Consider the following 17,854-nt stretch of genomic DNA (forward strand, 5'->3'; position numbering starts at 1 on the left):
TGCATTTCCATAGCTTGAAGAAATGATGAGGTTTTCTATTATAAAACCCACAAACCAAATGTTGTGCATGATGTGCTTTCGGCAAAACCCACAAACCAAATGTTGTGCATGATGTGCTGTCGGCAAAACCCACAAACCAAATGTTGTGCATGATGTGCTGTCGGCAGAACCCACAAACCAAATGTTGTGCATGATGTGCTGTCGGCAAAAGCTGTATTATGGGGTTTGCAGGCGCCCAACTTTCCAGAAGAGCAGTAAGCATTTTGGTCAGTGAAGTCTGCGTGTAATGTACATGCCGTTCTGTATTGAGATTTACAAAAAATAATGACATAAAACATTTCAAGCTTTATCTTGATTATGTTCCATGAAATCACCCGTTAACATTAATGGATAGCTGTGTGTACTTGTATCGTCATCAAAACCGAGAATCACTCTACGTTGAATTTGAACTTTTTTTACTAACAACTGTGGCCTGCGGGCATGGTTTAAACTATTTTCTCCGAAATATTCATTTGTGTGAGTTTATTTAATGGAAGCTATTAGATAAATATATGAGTGATACATAGAATATGTCAGTTCTGTATGTGTTCAGCGTAAATGAAGCGCATACTATTGTTTAAATATTGTGTCTTGATGCTGTATTATTCATTTCAATAAAACTCATTTTACTTCGATGAACATAGTTTCTTGCCAACAATGCACAACAAAGGAAAGAGCAATATAACAAAACAAACAATGTACATATTCATATTAATTTACTGACTAATTAACAGGAGGTCCCTGGGTTCCCAGAGGAGCATTCTCAAGCGGACACTGCGGTATGCGCAGTCCAGCGGTTCGCCGAATTGCAATGACACATTGTACCAGTGCTGTTCGATACATTGTGTCTGGTTGAAACGAAAACGCAACTAGTATCAGCTGTTCTCCAATCAGCGGTTGCTCTTATTGCAAACGCAACTAGTATCAGCTCTGTTCTCCAACCAGCGGTTGCTCTTATTGCAAACGCAACTAGTATCAGCTCTGTTCTCGAATCAGCGGTTGCTCTTATTGCAAACGCAACTAGTATCAGCGCAATTTGCAACACAGTGATTGGTCGTGTCGCAACTAGTATCAGCGCAATTTGCAACATAGTGATTGGTCGTCTCGCAAGTAGTATCAGCGCAATTTGCAACATTGTGATTGGTCGTGTCGCAACTAGTATCAGCGCAATTTGCAACATAGTGATTGGTCGTGTCGCAACTTGTATCAACGCAATTTGCAACATAGTGATTGGTCGTGTCGCAACTAGTATCAGCGCAATTTGCAACATAGTGATTGGTCGTGTCGTCCATGGTGACGCAATCTGTTTCATTGCTTTATATGGTAGCCGTTCTCTCGTTGCTGGAGACAAAGTTTTTGACCGCATTCACGAAACTTGGCACTTGCATTTTTCTTTGAAAGGAAATCTCTTCTTATTGAAAATCCAGTTTCGACGGAAAATGTTAACACTTATTAGCATGTGCAAAGCACATTACATTAAGCCCCGTTTTCCCAAAGCAGGGCTCATTAATTAATCGTTTTAAATAGTTTTTTTAACAACATTAATCACATTGCAAAAAAAAAAATGTATATTATTTACTGAATAACTGAGTGATAAGCAGTAATTACGCCATTAAATCATTTCCATTACTTTCTCACATGCCTTTGCTATTATAATGATTCAGAAAGAATTATCGACGAATCCGAGAACCAATAAGTAATTTTTCCATTTAATCATATCAGTAACTTTCTCACGAGTCTTTGCTCTCATTGTATATAAGAAAGAATGATCGACGAATCCGTGAACAAATCAATGCACACTAGACTATTGAGCCTGTTGTCAACTTCTGTTCCAGATTTCTAGAAAATGCTTTAAGCATTTTAACCCATTTATTCCCAGCGTCTAGAAAAAAAGCCGTGGCAAACAGCGTAGACCCAGATGAGACGCCGCATGATGCGGCGTCTCATCAGGGTCTGCGCTGTTTGCTTAAAATAATTTCTGTAAGAAATATTCTAAATATAGAAATAAATATACTAGACATCCCTAATAAACGTACTCTCTACAGTCTATGTATCCTCCTTGATAGGCCATAAACACTCCTGCTTTTCTTTCTTGCAAACTTAATTTATTTTCATCTCTTTTCCATTGTTTGAAAAGTCAAAGTTTTGCAAAGTTCTTTTTCATACATCTTCACAACAGATGTCAAGTGCCTGACATGTTGGACCAACGGATTTCATTTTGGATACATCATCTCATCCCATCTTTGCCTGTTGTCCCATCTGGGACATAGGCCGCCAACGTGCTTCCTCCAGGTGTTTCGGTTCTAGGCGAGCTGCCCCCATGTTTTACACATCTGCTTAGCATCTGCATCCATGTCCCGGCGCCAGGCGTTTCTAGGCCGCCCTCTCTTTCTCTTTGCTTGGGGGTTCCATGTGGGAGATCGCCTTGTCCTATTGTATGCAGGCTTGCGAAGGATGTGGCCTATCCACCGCAAACGTCTCTGAATGATGTGTTCTTCAACTGGCTGCTGCTTTGTTCTTCTCCATAATTCTTCTTTGCAGATCTTGTCTGGCCAGCGGATCTTTAGGATCTTCCTAAGGCAGGTGTTGATGAAGACCTGTATTTTCTTTATGGTGGTGACATTGGTTCTCCAGGTCTCTGCTCCATAGAGGAGTAGTGGCTTCACGATGGTATTGAAGAGCCTAATCTTGGTGGTGATGCCAATTTCGCTGCATCTCCAGATGTTCTTCCGCTGATGGAAGTTGTTCGTGCTTAACCGATGCGGGTTCTGGCATCTGCATCTGTTCCTCCCTGATTGTCCAGAATGCTGCCGAGATAGGTGAAGGTGTCCACCTCCTCCTGTGCCTCGCCTTGGACTGTGATAAGATGCGATGGCCCTGCACACCTTGCTGTTCCCTCTGTTGATGGTGAGGCCCAGTCTAGCTGTGTAATCCGCTACCATGTTTGTCTTTTGCTGCATCTGTTGTTGGGTGTGGGAGAGATGGGCAAGATCATCGGCATAGTCTAGGTCTTCCAAAAATTTTCAGAGAGTTCACCGAATTGTTGTTATCCTGTTTGGCGTTCCTGTAGCAATAAGGTTTCAACAGGGAAGGGTAGCTAGCCCTACGCCAAACGTTCCTTCTTTTTCAGCGCGGGCTTGGGTTCGTCCTTGGCGGATTTTTAGATACCGCTGCCTGTTTTTAACCTGAACAAATACAACAAACTATTTCATATGTCTAATTTACTATTTGGACATTCATGGCTTGAAATTGTTTGGCGATATTTGTACCTTTTGGTACGAACAAGTCCGGAACTTACCCATTTCGTACCCATTGAAAATAACGATAAAGCACGTATTTCATGCACCAATTCTTCACTACAACTGCATTGAGCAATAAATAAAATGTATTTTTTTTTAATATGACAGTTTCTGTGCGTAAAATATTGAATGTTAAAAGTTGATAGGCGTAAATGGGTTTCGCATTTCGGGCACCTGTTAACTTCGTTATTTTCTTATTGCGTGTACATATTTCATAATGGTTTTTAGTCATTTTAATACTATCAATTTTATAAGATCGTACAGAAATGATAAAGTATTTACTTACAAATAGATTCCATTCAGGATTTAGTTTGACGGTTGTAAAATTATTGGGCAATTAGCAGACTTTGCTGAAGTAAGCGTTGCTACGTTCTTGAACATACCATGGCGGTTTTTGGTAAATCCCAGAACATGTAGGATATTCGCGTATTAGGATGATGCGAGTAATTAAAACTGGGTGAATTATAATGATTTATACCTCATTTGAATATTTTCTAAAACCCGGAACCCGTTTCGTATCTAAAAGCCAGCTTTTGGCATCCGGAAAAAAATAGGTTAATTGTTTAATGTTTGGGATTTCGTCAAAAATTAGAGGCAGAGAGTCCGAAAATCATTGTATTTAAAAATACTGGCCTAAGGAATTATAATGAACTGGTTCCTTTTTCCTTATTCAGCCGCAAAAATGAAATCGGATTATAAATAAAAACGAACATGTAAAAATATACACAATTGCATGTTGGATATTACATACATTCAACAAAATAGTATAGGCTTTATATTTATTTGAATTTGAAGTGAGCATTCGAAGTTGAAATGCCGGTTCGGTTTAAACCAGTTGTACGCAAGCGCGAAGAAAAAGCATGAATTTGTTACATAATACATAAAGTAAATGTATTAGAGTAAGTTTGTTCTGAGTAAATTGTATGCATTATTTCCTGCAAAACCCTGTATCAAATATGTTCAGCTGGAATAAGGAAATAGGAACTGTTCCTTTCTCCTTATTCAGAAAAGGAATACGGAACAAGGAAAAAGGAACCAACTTACTTTTCATATGTTGATTTATTGTTTTTATTCGAACTGAAAATCCGCGCTATGTTCAAATAAAAGAATACGGTACATAAAAGCAAAGTTTATATAAGGCAAGATTGCATAGAATTGACGGTTTTGATGAACCGTATACCCAAACGTTAATTATTTGCAATTAATTCATTTTTGTAAAGTCACCACGAACTTGGAATAGCATCGAACTAACTCAATCAAATCTGAACTTAATTTGAACCACTAATAAATCTCATTTTTGAAATATTTGTTATAGCTAATTTACTGTTAAAGGGACAGGCAACCGCGATTGAAGAAATAAGAAAAGTGTTAGAATACCGTATATTGTTATACGGGCAAAAGCCCGCGTAGCGGGCGTTGACCGTTCATACATATGGAAATTTAGACAAAACAATATGCATAGAGGATGCCTCTCAAAAAATTTGCCACGCGACATATATTTTCGCGATGCAATTATCGCCCTTGAATACTCATGCTGTCCATGTTCTGCCACCGTTTGTTCAGTTGCGAATTTATTTGATCCGATTATTTCAATATCTTACTGTTATTATTATTCTCACAAATCAATAAATACAACTGTTTAAAAAATTGATTCGCTGAATTCATGAACATCGGCGTAGATTTCGAACTCTCAAATTTTTAAGGAGAGCTAACCACTGCGCATACAGCGTCAGGTGAATAACGACACCCTACTGTTTACTTGTCAGAATTTGTGACGCATTTACCATTCGCTCTCAGAAAGCAGTTTTACCTGTGAGCATGAGAAATATTTGGGTAAGTTGCGGTTGTTATCCACGAGGAACACGCTTATTTACCAAATTTAACGTTATTCCGATTAAACTTTTCAACATTTTAGCTAATTTTAACTGGTTTGAACTTCGTCTGCACTCACTTGAACCACAATTCGCATTTATTTTCATATAAAAGGTTACACATCGATATATAAAGATTATGCCTCAACCCACTTAATTCATTAAAAATCGGTTGGTAATAAGTGTATTTGCTTTCATAAAATATCAATGTATTGTTAAAGATAACCTTTTATCACACTTTTATAGCGATTTCGTTTGATTAAAGCCCCATTGATTAAATATCATCTATAATCAACGGCAGGGAATGACGTCAATATTTCGACGAAATGACGTCATAAATCCAGCGAAATTATCCAGTCAAACTAATTTTGTTTAAATAGAAAGGTTTACAAAATAAAAAGTGGGATACATAGAATAATAGATAAGTGTTAATTATAGATCAGGTTTATCATGCTCGGCACGAAAACGAAAAAGCACTCGCCAAGGCTCTAGCTTTTTGTTTTCTAAGCCTCGCATGATAAACCTGATCTATAATCAACACTAACCTATTATTCTCTATTTATAAAACGAAAACTGCTTTCGTCACATAGCAATTTTTCGCCGATTTTGAGATTAGTTCTATCTATGGCTATATATTATAACTATTTAAACAAAAACTGTATCCATGTATTTAACGTTTTGGTTATATTTCTTAAGTATATTCTACATGATTATTCAAAGATCCTCTCTCTCTTTGAGATTAGTTCTATCTATGGCTATTCATTATAACTATTTAAACAAAAACTGTATCCATGTATTAAACGTTGTGGTTATATTTCTTAAAGTCTCGTATAAGGTGGCAAATCCAATTATTATGCATAAAAACTGGTCTATTTTTTAACGCATTTCAGTTACTCTTGCATAAAAAATGATAATACCACAGCTTAGGTGCAACGTTGTCAAGAGTTATGGAAGATATATATCCATTTCACAATTTGAAGAAATGTTTACATTTTTGCAATTTCCGTACATTTTCGCGATCTCCGCTTTTCCTCGGCTTCTTTCGTGAAGTACGCATATATTGATGACGTAGGGCAAACAACACAATTTCCTCGTAAACAAAGAAAGCCAACATGAGTTCGGTAAGATATTTTTGTGTAACAATATTTTGTTTTACATGGAATTGCATCACGCATACTTGCTTTAGTTTATGTTTCATTTTCTTGACTTAACTTTTGCCTTGATTGTAATTACGACTTTGCAGACAAACTAATTTTAAAGAAACTTATTGCAACTGTCAATTCCACGTCGGTGTCCATATATTTTCGGACAATGAATTAAAAAAACCCTGTTCTTATGTCTAGAAAAATGCTTCTTCATAGGCATCGTCTAATTTAGCGGTTGTATAAATCGTTTATATACCCGTAAAGTAGAGCAAGTTGGTAATTAATAAATATGGTTTCATGAATTTGGTGCATTTAAATATCTGTTTTGAAGAAGTATGTACATGTACAACTAGAAAAGCTGTCAGACGAAGCATGCATTCTACAAATACAAGTGCCACAAAGTTTGGTCACCTGATTCAAATGTTATTAAAATGTGTTATCTTTCTATATTCACTTTAGACGTCATCATCAAGCTCAAACAGCATTTTTGACAGTCCTGTGCGTCTAGGAAAAAGGAGAGCCTCCCAAAGAAGAGCATCCCCAAGCACAAGTGCCACAGAGAGCCCAATTCGACCAGGTATATATAGGAAGCTGCTTAAAAAAACTTGGCGGTGGTCCCTTTTTGTCAATTTTATGGACAATAACAGGGATTTCAACTGAAGCAGAAACCTGCGTTTTGATGCAAGTAAACTGCAGTTTTTTTTCCGTTTTTAATCCTGCAAAAAAATAGCTTTACATCATTTTACTTCCAAAATGACAAGAAATGATCTTTGTTGCTACAAATAATGCTTTTTTGAATTTTTTTAACCATGAATATGACAAATAAGCTACAACAAAATATTAAACATTCAGAAAAGAACACATTTAAAATTACTTTCGTGTTTTGACCCTAAGAATTTTCATTTGGACCCCTTATATTTGGCAATGGCAGGTAATTTCGACTTCTGGTTTTCACCATATACGGAAATTCGTGAACAAAATATTTTGTACACATGCCTTTTGACTTTTTCAAACTTTATTCAAAAGCAGTGAATTATAATTGCTACATGCATCATTTGTAAAAAAATAATTAATATACAACTTAGTTTTTTTTGTAGGTGAAAACTTAAATTCAAAGAAAATTTAAGGTATTTTTAAATACATAGGACATACATAGTCGTATGTCAAATGGTACGAAAAAGAAAACACCACAAAATCAAGAAATATGTTCATCCATTTTTTTTTTAAATATAACAAAATGTTTCAGCTCGTGGCAGAGGAAGGGGCAGAGGAAAGGGCAAAGGTCCGGCTTCCCGAAAAGACAAAAAATCTGTTCGGGAAGCTGATCCAAATAGGGATGAAGTTGCCCTTTCTGTCATTCAAACAAGGAAAGACAGATTTCGAGTAAGTATTAACTAGCACATAATATGTGCAGTTGATCTTCAAGTTTTGTGATAAGCATAACCTAAAAAACTGTGAATTATAGTGTCTATGAACTTTTTAGACTGAAAAATATCACTGAGAAGAAGTGCAATGCAAAGGAAACATACTATACCTCTTATAGATTTTTACCTTTCGCCTTTTGTAAATTTGTATACTTTTAGTTTGCCTGAAGCATAACTTGAAAAATTACATTAACTTTTCACATCATAAGGTAAACGAATTTATTAAAGAGAAGTTTCGTGCAAGAAAAACATAATATAACTACATTGTATTCTTTGAGTAAGTGCCATTTTAAAGTTTTAATACTGGCACTTGGATTTTGTCTGGAGCGTATCAGGAAAGTGTCTATTTCTGCTACCAATGGCAGTCAGCAAGGCATCCGTGTTCAATGAACGCATTTCTAGTTTTGAAAATGATATTCCAATTTTAATTACTATTTATAACATTATTGTTTATTTTCTAACAGTTTCTTTTCTTTTCTTTAGGAAGACATGAAGACCATGCCAAGAGAACAGCTTGAGAAAATAATATTGGGGGTCCTAGATGAGAACCCTGGTCTTATATTGGACTTTCATAAGCCAGTAGCCAGGGGTGAAGGTGGATACCATCCACCTGAGGGTGCTGAGTCACCAGACTGGTGTGTGTGTGGAAAATGCAGGGAAATGCCAACCCAGGCAGAGCGAATATGCTGCGAAAGGGAGCCAAGACACTGCTTTTCTCTACTGCCTGTAAGTTACAAATGTTATCTAAAGGTTTTAATGATAAAAGAACATGACCTCTATGTCAACTTGCCAGATACAGATCGATCATGATAGTATGAAAGTATTTGAAGTTTGAAAGCAATCGCCTTGATACTTTAGAATTAACAAAATATTCAAAGTTACTAAGTTGAAAAAGGGCAATAATTCCGTCCAAATGCCAACCAGAGTTATGAAACTTGTCATGTACAGTCCGCTTATGATAGTTAGCGAGTGTTGCAAGTCTGAAAGCAATAGCTATGATACTTTATGAGTAAAGTGGACCAAAAAACAAAACTTAACAAAATGTTTAATTTTCTTTGTATAAAAAGGGCACATAATTCTGTCAAAATGCCAGCCAGTGTTGAATGCAAAAGCTTTGATTCTATATGATAAAAGTGGACCTAAACACAAAACTTAACCGGACGCCAACGCTCAGGTGATGACAATAGCTCATAATTTTTTTTCTCAAAAAATAATGAGCTAAAAATGGCTACAAATTACCAATAACACTTGCATGTGTGTATGTTTACAAATCATGAGACAATAATGATTTTGAAATTAATTGTCAAGTTGTTAATTTAGGACTTCACAGTTCTTGTGCTGGACCCTGCAGTACTGAGACTGGCGAGACTGCAGCGAAGGGACATTCTTCTGCTGGATGATGCTGATGAAGAGGACCCGCACAAGGCCAACAGACATGCTGCCTACAGACAATATATACTGTGGGCACATGGAAGGCTTGGAGTAGGCAACAGAAGAGTTATTCCATCATGCTGTGTTTGGGCGATCAGAGACAAGTACCCTAACCCCTTCCAAATTTATGTGGGTTTTGTTCCTGCCCGTCTTGTTTGAAAAGGTGTGACATTAACCCTACAGCTTTGAAAGGCATCAGCTTGAATTATGGTCATGCAGGGCTTGTTTTCCTTCTGTAACAAGGGCCTTATAAAGGCCCCTTCCCTAAGGAAACTTCTTTAAAAAATCATGCGTTTTACCCCAAATAATATGCTTACTTTGGGAAATGTGTTCCCCTTTTTCATTTTTGTTGAAAAAAATTTCCCCAAAATTGAAGGCCATGCCCTTTCCCAAATCAAGAAAAAAAGCCCTGTCATGTATTGCAAAACAACAAATCATCAACTTTTTATTTATGAAACATTATCATTTTGAATAAAACAATATAATAAAGTATTAATAATAGTGATTTTTGGTAAATTATAAAATTAATACAAATTTTCTGTGTTGTAAATGTGTCTCCCAATATTATAATGTTAACCCTTTACATCCTGGGAAATTTGTCGTCTGCTAAAATGTGGTCTGCTGAATTTCTAAAATTAGCATTTTCATTGATTTTTTTAAAGAATACTATCAGCATAGCAAACAGTTTGGATCCTGATGAGACGCCACGTTCTGTGTCATATCATCTGTATCTAAACTGTTTGCAAAGGCCTTCAAAATTCGGTTCCCGCACTGAGTCAAAGTATTTTTATTTTATGTTTATTTAAGTTGCCTTACTGTCTCTGGTAAGATTGTAAACTTGCAAACTATGTAATAAATTGGTCCATTAAGCTTTCACGTCGGTCAGTCTCTTTTGTTGTAAACCAAATTTCTTATTGCAACTTAATTATTGAATTTGGTGTAGTTGTTTTATACCGCTGGAACAAGACACTGATATTGGCATTGATACCTCATAAGTTAAGGTCACAGGTTCATTTAAATAACTTTCTGTGACAGCCTTGTCCAAGTGTGGTCATTAGTTCTGTTGGCCCACTTCATAATTTGTATAGGTGTTGCATTCATCAATAAGACCCATATTGATTTTGGCGTTAATACCTTCAAGGTCAAGAAAAATTGTATTGTTAATGTGTATAACGGTGTTTATCGACATGATATATGACACCCTTGTATGAGTGATATTGCAAAGTTCTGTTTGACTTTCCGTCTTCACATTTTGTATAATTTTTGTTTATGACAAGACAAAAGTATCCATTTGTATTGATACACCAAAGGTGAAAGTCATATTTTAATTTCAATATATATATGTATTGTGTCTAAGTGTGTGTCTTAGTGATAAATCTCAACTTTGGTATGGAAGTTGCATGTAACTAGTTCTGTTCAGAGGTCAAAGTCATATTTTAGCCTTTCAATTTTATAACACATAACATATAACAGCTGTATGGACATTTTAGGGGGAAGACATGTTTCACAAACATTCCTTGTTTATTTCGTATATCCATTTTACTTGTTTGTAATTTAATTAGTTACACTATTTTCTGTGTGAATAAGTCCACGTATGTTGTATTGTTAGCAGTTTGTTCAAACTGTGTTAACTTTTATGTAATTGATAAACATTTCTGCATAGAACAATTTATATATGCGTCGCATTCTGAGAAAACTGGGCATAATGCATGTGCGTAAGGTATCGTCCCATATTAGCCTGTGCAGTCGGCATAGGCTAATCTGGAAAAACACTCCGCTTTTATGGTATTTTTCGTTTAAAGGAAGTCCTTTATTACCAAAAATCTTGTTTAGGGTTAAAGTGTCTTCCACGATTAGCCTGTGCGGACTGCACAGGCTAATCTGGGACAACACTTTACACACAGGCATTTTGTCCAGTTTTCTCAAACGCAACACATATGATGCATGTATATGATATTTGTTATAGAGTATTTTATGCATTAAATGAAAAAACAGCATATAAATAAGTTTGTTTATTTTTATTGGCAGTAAGAATATCAACATGTTAACCACTACATAAGTATATATGCACAGTCATTACAAATAACATGCAATTTCAGTAACTTAAGACAGAAAATTCAAGTATCAAACTGCTTTGCAATCGCTTCTGACTTATTAAAGTAATTTTTTTATTTAGTTTTGTTTGGAACGCTGCATACTAAGATTCAATGCTAAGAGCATGTTTGACAAAATTACAACAAAGGTAACATGTATGTTATTTTTTTTATAATGTCTACAAGGATATACATATTACCTCGAGCTGAGTAGCCTTTGCCCCTAAAATTTGTGATGCGCTCAAATGTTTTTAGAAAAAATATTTTGTAATCTTTACAAAAAGTTTGGCTCATGTGTTCAAAATGTTAATTGATATCCATGGTCTATGTAACTATGTTTGAACTTCGGTTTTTTTACTTATATTTTGAATGAAATTATGTAAAAAAAATAAACACATTTCTACAGAAACCAAAAGACAATGGTTGCAAAATATACATTGCAATTAATTCTGTATTCAGTCAGCAAGCAACAACAATAAAGGCTAACATAAATGATAAAATAGGAGTTGTTTTTAGAACAAAATAATTACTGTATATCATGTCAATTACAAGCAGAAATATTTAATAACATATTAAATCATTACACCAATGAATATCATTCACAACTCACCCGAGCTATTGCTAATCTGGGGGTCTGTCTAATCAAAGACAGTACTACAAGGTTAACTTACGATTGAATTTTGAAATATTAAAATATAAGTTATTTTGATCTGTTTGTTTCAAATATAAAGGATATTTGACAGCTAATTTGAAAATGTGCAACAAAAGTAATTATAAATGTAACGGTTACATATTTATGGCACTTTAAAAATTGCATCGCATGGTGCCAATGTTGTAGGATGTTTGATATGACTGGCCCTGGCTTCTTCCAATACCATATGCCTTTCGCAATGAACCTTATTCACAAAATAATTTATCCTCTGGTCTTGAAACCCCTTAACTCAAACACAAAAATGCACTGAAGGTACATCATCATTTGACACCATTTCATCAAATCAATCTTACTAATAGGGACTCCTTACAGCAACAATTAATTAAGGTTGCCACCAACTTTAAAACAGCCGTCTACTCCCAGCGTCTTTCACTTTTCCCAGTGTTAGATAAAAAAAGTAGCGACCATTAATTGTAGGGTTACCTAGCCTTGACAAATGTGTTCCCTTGTGTGGATAACATAATGTGAACCAAAGAACTTTAAAGTTGCCTAGACAGGGACCTTGGCTTAAACGTTCACAATGAAAAGTCCAAGTTAAAAAATGGCCATAACCATGTAAAAATCATTGATGGATACCTGCCTAATCAAGTTCCCCTGAACAAGCAATCCAAGTAAGTCTAAATATTTTTTATGATTTCAGATAAATAGATTTTTAACAACAAGAATGAAATTTCAAACTTGAGAATATTATATATTTCAACAAGAGCTGTGTTTGTGAAACACAATGCCCCCACCCATATATTCTACATTGATCTTTGACCTTGCAGGATGACCTTGACCTTTCACCACTCGAAATATGCAGCTATATGAGATAGACACGCATGCCAAATATCAAGTTGCTATCATCAATATTGCAAAAGTTATGGCAAAGTTTAACAAGGGCTGTTTGTAAAACATGCATGCCCCCCATATGGGCTCTCCGTTGTAGTGAGAGCCATTGTGTGAATATGTTTTTTGTCACCGTGACCTTGACCTTTGACCTAGTGACCTGAAAATCAATAGGGATCATCTGCGAGTCCTGATCAATCTACCTATCAAGTTTCATGATCCTAGGCCTAAGCGTTCTTGTGTTATCACCCGGAAACCATTTTACTATTTCGGGTCACTGTGACCTTGACTTTTGACCTAGTGACCTGAAAATCAATAGGGGTCATATGCCAGCAATGATCAATGTTCCTATGAACTTTCATGATCCTAGGCCTAAGCATTCTTGAGTTATCATCCGGAAACCATTTGGTGGACAGACCAAATAACGGACAAACATGTGCAAAACAATACATCTCTTCTTATTTGAAGGGGGGGGGGCATAACAAGTCTGATTTCTGAATAGGTACATGGACTCACTTTTTTTGCTGTACAGATGCATATAGCTTTGAAGGTTGTAATAAATTTACAACATGTAGCTAGCAATGACTTTTTTCCTTTTATATCTGTAATCCTTCTTTAATGCATGATTGATTTTTATCTTACCCATTTGAGATACAACGCTGATCCAATGAAATAATCTGTGACACAGATATTGGTTGGATCTGTGCATCCTGTCACTGAACAGGACATCACTTTAATACGGGCTAGAGACAAGATTGCCGAGACATATGCAAAACAGACAGCGGAACCTATCAAGTGCACACTGTCTGCCTCAGTCTTTAGCCTTTGAATGCCAGGACAAGGGTCATCATCTGCAGACTCTTCTTCTGCATCAGCATCATCATCACAACCATCTTTTCCAAATGCCTCTTCTTCAAATGCTGCTTCCTCATAGTTTTGGTTAACATCATCTGGTCTGAAAAAAAATCGGCATTAAACCTAAAAATTCATTTATCATTTTATCGAATCTAGAACTTAAGTTCTGCAGGAAAAGCCTATAAGATAACTAACATATTATACATGTTTGTATACATTTGTTAAATATGTAATGTTTAAGGTTTTACTCAATATTGAATTAGGCAAATACATTCCCTTTATTATACATTTGTTTTTCAAAATCTCACAATCAATCTCATTTATTATTTTGAAAGTTTGTCTATATCATTTTAAACATTGATTGAGAAAAGTGTCTGCCAACCAGGAAGCATTGCTTTCACTTCAAACAACTCTGTAAATTCATAATGCAGCTTAAAAAATAATTAATGAAAGGAATATATATTAAACAGGTTATTAGAGGATTAAACTGTACAATTTATGTTATTTTGACTCCTAAATAGCTTTATGATTTGAATATGTGTACTCTGCAAATATATTTAACTATTCAACAGAGAAGCGTAATTAAACATGTAATCATTAAGCAATAAACAGTTTTTCATTTTATGTATCACTTAGTTTTAATTAAGTGTGCCTTTAAAAGGCTGTTTAAATATAACATATTGTATCATTCCCTACAATATATGATATTCAGCAAAAACTAAACTGTTAGAACTTACAAGACAGCTTCAAAGCTGAAACTAGGTTCATAGTCCGAGTCGTTTTCATCTTCATCCTCATCCTCAATATTTGTGACATCGATGGACAGGCTGTTAATAAGAGACACACACTCCAATTTTGTTTTCTGTCACTGTTCGTATATCCAAATCAAAATGCATGTTTGTTTAATTAATTTCGAGTTGATGAATCCAACATAATGAACTGAATTATAGTTCTGATAACCATGTGTTTACATTTCATTGAGAAAGCTGGTATATGTAGAATTATTTATACTCATGATACAGTACCAGTTACTGGTAACAAGCCTTCTTGAAAAAAAAACAGAGGCGAATGAGGTATGCAACACATTTTGAAGAACAACTTTTATCTATGATAATTGTTCACAAAAACACTTTTTTAACAATGATTTACTGTATAACATTTTGCTTACTTAAAAGGGTCTGTGAATGAGGCAAACTTTGGGTTGGATGTTATTCCATGGCCCTTTTTCCGCACTGAAGGAACCGTGGTACAAGTTCCTATCACCTCTGTACCACCGGCATGACTGATGTCAGTTCCAGGTGCTGTCATTGTGGTCTCATAATCTGAGGAGCTTTTGCCTTCTGTGGCAGTTATGGTTGTTACACTGAAATAATTATTTTTAAAAAATACATTTAATGTCCAGTTATTTTCCTATATTATAAGTGTAAACTTTAAAAGGTATACTTTTCAGCTTCAAATAACTTTTGATGATGTTATTATCTTGATAATTAAAAAAATCCAAATTTATTGTGTGTTTTTTTTCGGCTTATATTGGGGCAGAAAAGGGGCCAAAAAGAAGAAAATTTTCCCACATAGAAGTAAACAATTCCCAATATGGAGTTGTTTTTGAGCATTTTTTTTATTGAATAATGGCTGATACAATTGCAAAATAACAAACATTTGAATTGTAGATGGAAATTAGATGACAATTTATAACATATCAAAAAAGCTCATGATTTCCCAAGTCAGGAAACATTTCCCAATTCAATAGGCCCGGGCTCCATTCCTAAAATAAAGAAAAATCAATGAAATATTAATTTTTAAAAATCTAAATAATTAAAGCAAGAAAAGAGATGTACTTTAAATAAAAAAAAATTAACCGTTAAACAAAAGTTATGATTTATTATTCTGCTTGATTTGATGCACATGCTTTTTTGTTCAATCAAACATTCACAAGGAAATTAACTCTTTCAGTGCGGGAACCGAATTCTGAAGGCCTTTGCAAACAGTTTGGATCCAGATGAGACGCCACAAAATGTGGCGTCTCATCTGGATCCAAACTGTTTGCTATTCTGATAGTATTCTTTGAAAAACAAATCGAAGAAAATGCTTATTTTAGAAATTCAGCAGACAACATTTTAGCAGACGACAAATTTCCCAGTATGCAAAGGGTTAAGATTCATAAGCAATCTCAGTAAGTTTTATCTTGCCTCTCTGCTTCACTGGAAATGGAAGATATTCCAGATACTGGAGGTTCAAAAACAGATGGTCTTGTTTTGAATGGAGTGCTTGTTGTAGCTTTCTGTTCTACTTTCTTCCCACAGCTGGAAATACTGAAAACAAACATTATGACAAACATGAAAATTCTTGCAACACATGTTGTATTGAATAAATGAAAATTGCACACAGTATTCAACAAAATGGTTTGGAAGATTATCATCGTTATTCTTTGTTCGCTGTATATATTCAAACTATCTAATAATATGTAATTTATACGTACAAATACATGGAAATAACATTTCTTCCCCTAAAACAAGAATAATAGAAAAGTAAACAACACTAGTCACTATTTTTATTCGTACTCGTACTCGTAGGCTACTCACTGATCTAAAAGAAAACGGGCGGTTTCCTCGTTCGATCGAAATTTGTGCTGCCTTTGAAAGTCTCTCCACCTTACAACTTCACTTCCAATAGTAATACGGCCAAGATTAGTCTATACGATGTTTTCGCATCCTTTCTGCGTTTCGATTTTTCTTCAATCGATAGTGTACGCTTTCTCTTTGCAATTGACGCCATTTTTGTTTTGAATGTCTGGCCTCTTCACCTTTGACTTGCTCACGTGATACACAATGTCTTGTGCCGACCAATCAAAATTTATTGCCGGAAAATCGGCCGGAATCGCTCGGCATGATTTAGTAAACAGCGATGTAAATAAACTGATTGTTTGTAAACACGATTGACTTGGAGGACACTGTATTTTGAGCTCAAAACAAGTTGTATTGCTCATATTTTTATGGTAATGTCCAATAGCATATATATATTGTTTTTTAATAACCTTTATAAATAAAATAAGGAAAAGATATTTAAAAATCGGTAAATAATTACGGATCGTCACCTTTATAGTGGCTTTAAGTATATTCTACATGATTATTCAAAGATCCTCTCTCTCTTTGAGATTAGTTCTATCTATGGCTTTTCATTATAACTATTTAAACAAAAACTTTATCCATGTATTAAACGTTGTGGTTATATTTCTTAAGTATATTCTACATGATTATTCAAAAGATTCTCTCTCTTTGGTATGTTAAGATACGCTGTGATTGTTAACAATATTTAAACTCGTACTCAATTATTTTCGTACCAAACTGTGAATGATTGTAAACAAAATTGAAACTTGTTCCCGATCATTTTGTACTACAGTAAACGGCTTCATACTGTAGATAACGGTGAAACCGGAGGGGACTTATGGTTTGCGCTCTGTGTGTCAGTCAGTCAGTCAGTCAGTCAGTCAGTCAGTCAGTCAGTCAGTCAGTCAGTCAGTCAGTCAGTCAGTCAGTCAGTCAGTCAGTCAGTCAGTCAGTCAGTCAGTCAGTCAGTCAGTCAGTCAGTCAGTCAGTCAGTCAGTCAGTCAGTCAGTCAGTCAGTCTGTCAGTCAGTCAGTCAGTCTGTCAGTCTGTCACTCTTTTGTGGATCCTGCAATAACTTTAAAAGTTCTTCATATTTTTCATGAAACTTGAAACATGGATAGATGGCAATATGGAATTTATGCACGTCATTTCATTTTTTGCTACGTCAAAAATTATGGTTGCTATGGCAACAAAAAAATAATAATCTGACAATGATGGAGTTTCACCGGTAGGGGACCATATTGCCTGACAATAGTCTTGTTAAAATGTGTATTTTATTGATTTTTCTTTTGTTAAATATTTAAGAAGCTGGTATGTCAAGCGCTGAGCGTCACACACGCCATATATTATTCTGCGCAGCAAGACTGACTGGATGCTAAATACTCAACAACGATGCCATTCTGGATCTATCAAACTTGCCAGTGATGGAAATTATGCAATTGTGGCCTTGAAATATTCAAAAGTTCTGTTGATTGTTATAAAACATAAGTAGACTGTTAAAAATCTGCAGTTATTATGAAGAGTGTCTGTAAGTCATCAAAAAGCAGTTTT

At 35.2% G+C, this 17,854-nt stretch overlaps 2 protein-coding genes across 2 annotated transcripts; one reads left to right on the forward strand and one right to left on the reverse strand.

Moving 5' to 3' along the window:
* Positions 1-6,011: 6,011 nt before the first annotated feature.
* Positions 6,012-10,083, forward strand: LOC127832518 (uncharacterized). Its single transcript, XM_052358025.1, has 5 exons — positions 6,012-6,330; positions 6,814-6,931; positions 7,601-7,737; positions 8,262-8,504; positions 9,099-10,083. Exons 1-5 carry the CDS (start codon positions 6,322-6,324, stop codon positions 9,366-9,368), a joined length of 777 nt encoding a protein of 258 aa, XP_052213985.1. The 5' UTR covers positions 6,012-6,321; the 3' UTR covers positions 9,369-10,083.
* Positions 10,084-12,976: 2,893 nt separating this feature from the next.
* On the reverse strand, positions 12,977-16,381 carry LOC127832525 (uncharacterized). Its single transcript, XM_052358037.1, has 5 exons — positions 16,280-16,381; positions 15,887-16,009; positions 14,866-15,060; positions 14,435-14,524; positions 12,977-13,797 (listed from the first exon to the last, which is right to left on the reverse strand). The coding sequence occupies exons 3-5, from the start codon at positions 15,003-15,005 to the stop codon at positions 13,476-13,478; spliced, it is 552 nt and encodes a 183-aa protein (XP_052213997.1). The 5' UTR covers positions 15,006-15,060; positions 15,887-16,009; positions 16,280-16,381; the 3' UTR covers positions 12,977-13,475.
* Between the last annotated feature and the right edge of the window lie 1,473 nt (positions 16,382-17,854).

The sequence above is a fragment of the Dreissena polymorpha genome, chromosome 1, assembly GCF_020536995.1.
Source record: "Dreissena polymorpha isolate Duluth1 chromosome 1, UMN_Dpol_1.0, whole genome shotgun sequence".
NCBI lineage: Eukaryota > Metazoa > Mollusca > Bivalvia > Myida > Dreissenidae > Dreissena > Dreissena polymorpha.

What these genes read in the sequence shown, in the direction of transcription:
- LOC127832518 (XM_052358025.1), top strand. An exon ending in AGAGAGCCCAATTCGACCAG is followed by an intron (nt 6,932 to 7,600) that starts GTATATATAGGA and finishes AAAATGTTTCAG; the next exon opens with CTCGTGGCAGAGGAAGGGGC. An exon ending in ACTGCTTTTCTCTACTGCCT is followed by an intron (nt 8,505 to 9,098) that starts GTAAGTTACAAA and finishes TTGTTAATTTAG; the next exon opens with GACTTCACAGTTCTTGTGCT.
- LOC127832525 (XM_052358037.1), bottom strand. Translation starts at nt 15,005, where the DNA reads ATGACAGCACCTGGAACTGACATCAGTCATGCCGGTGGTACAGAGGTG. An exon ending in TCATTCACAGACCCTTTTAA is followed by an intron (nt 14,525 to 14,865) that starts GTAAGCAAAATG and finishes TCTTATTAACAG; the next exon opens with CCTGTCCATCGATGTCACAA. An exon ending in TTCAGCTTTGAAGCTGTCTT is followed by an intron (nt 13,798 to 14,434) that starts GTAAGTTCTAAC and finishes ATTTTTTTTCAG; the next exon opens with ACCAGATGATGTTAACCAAA.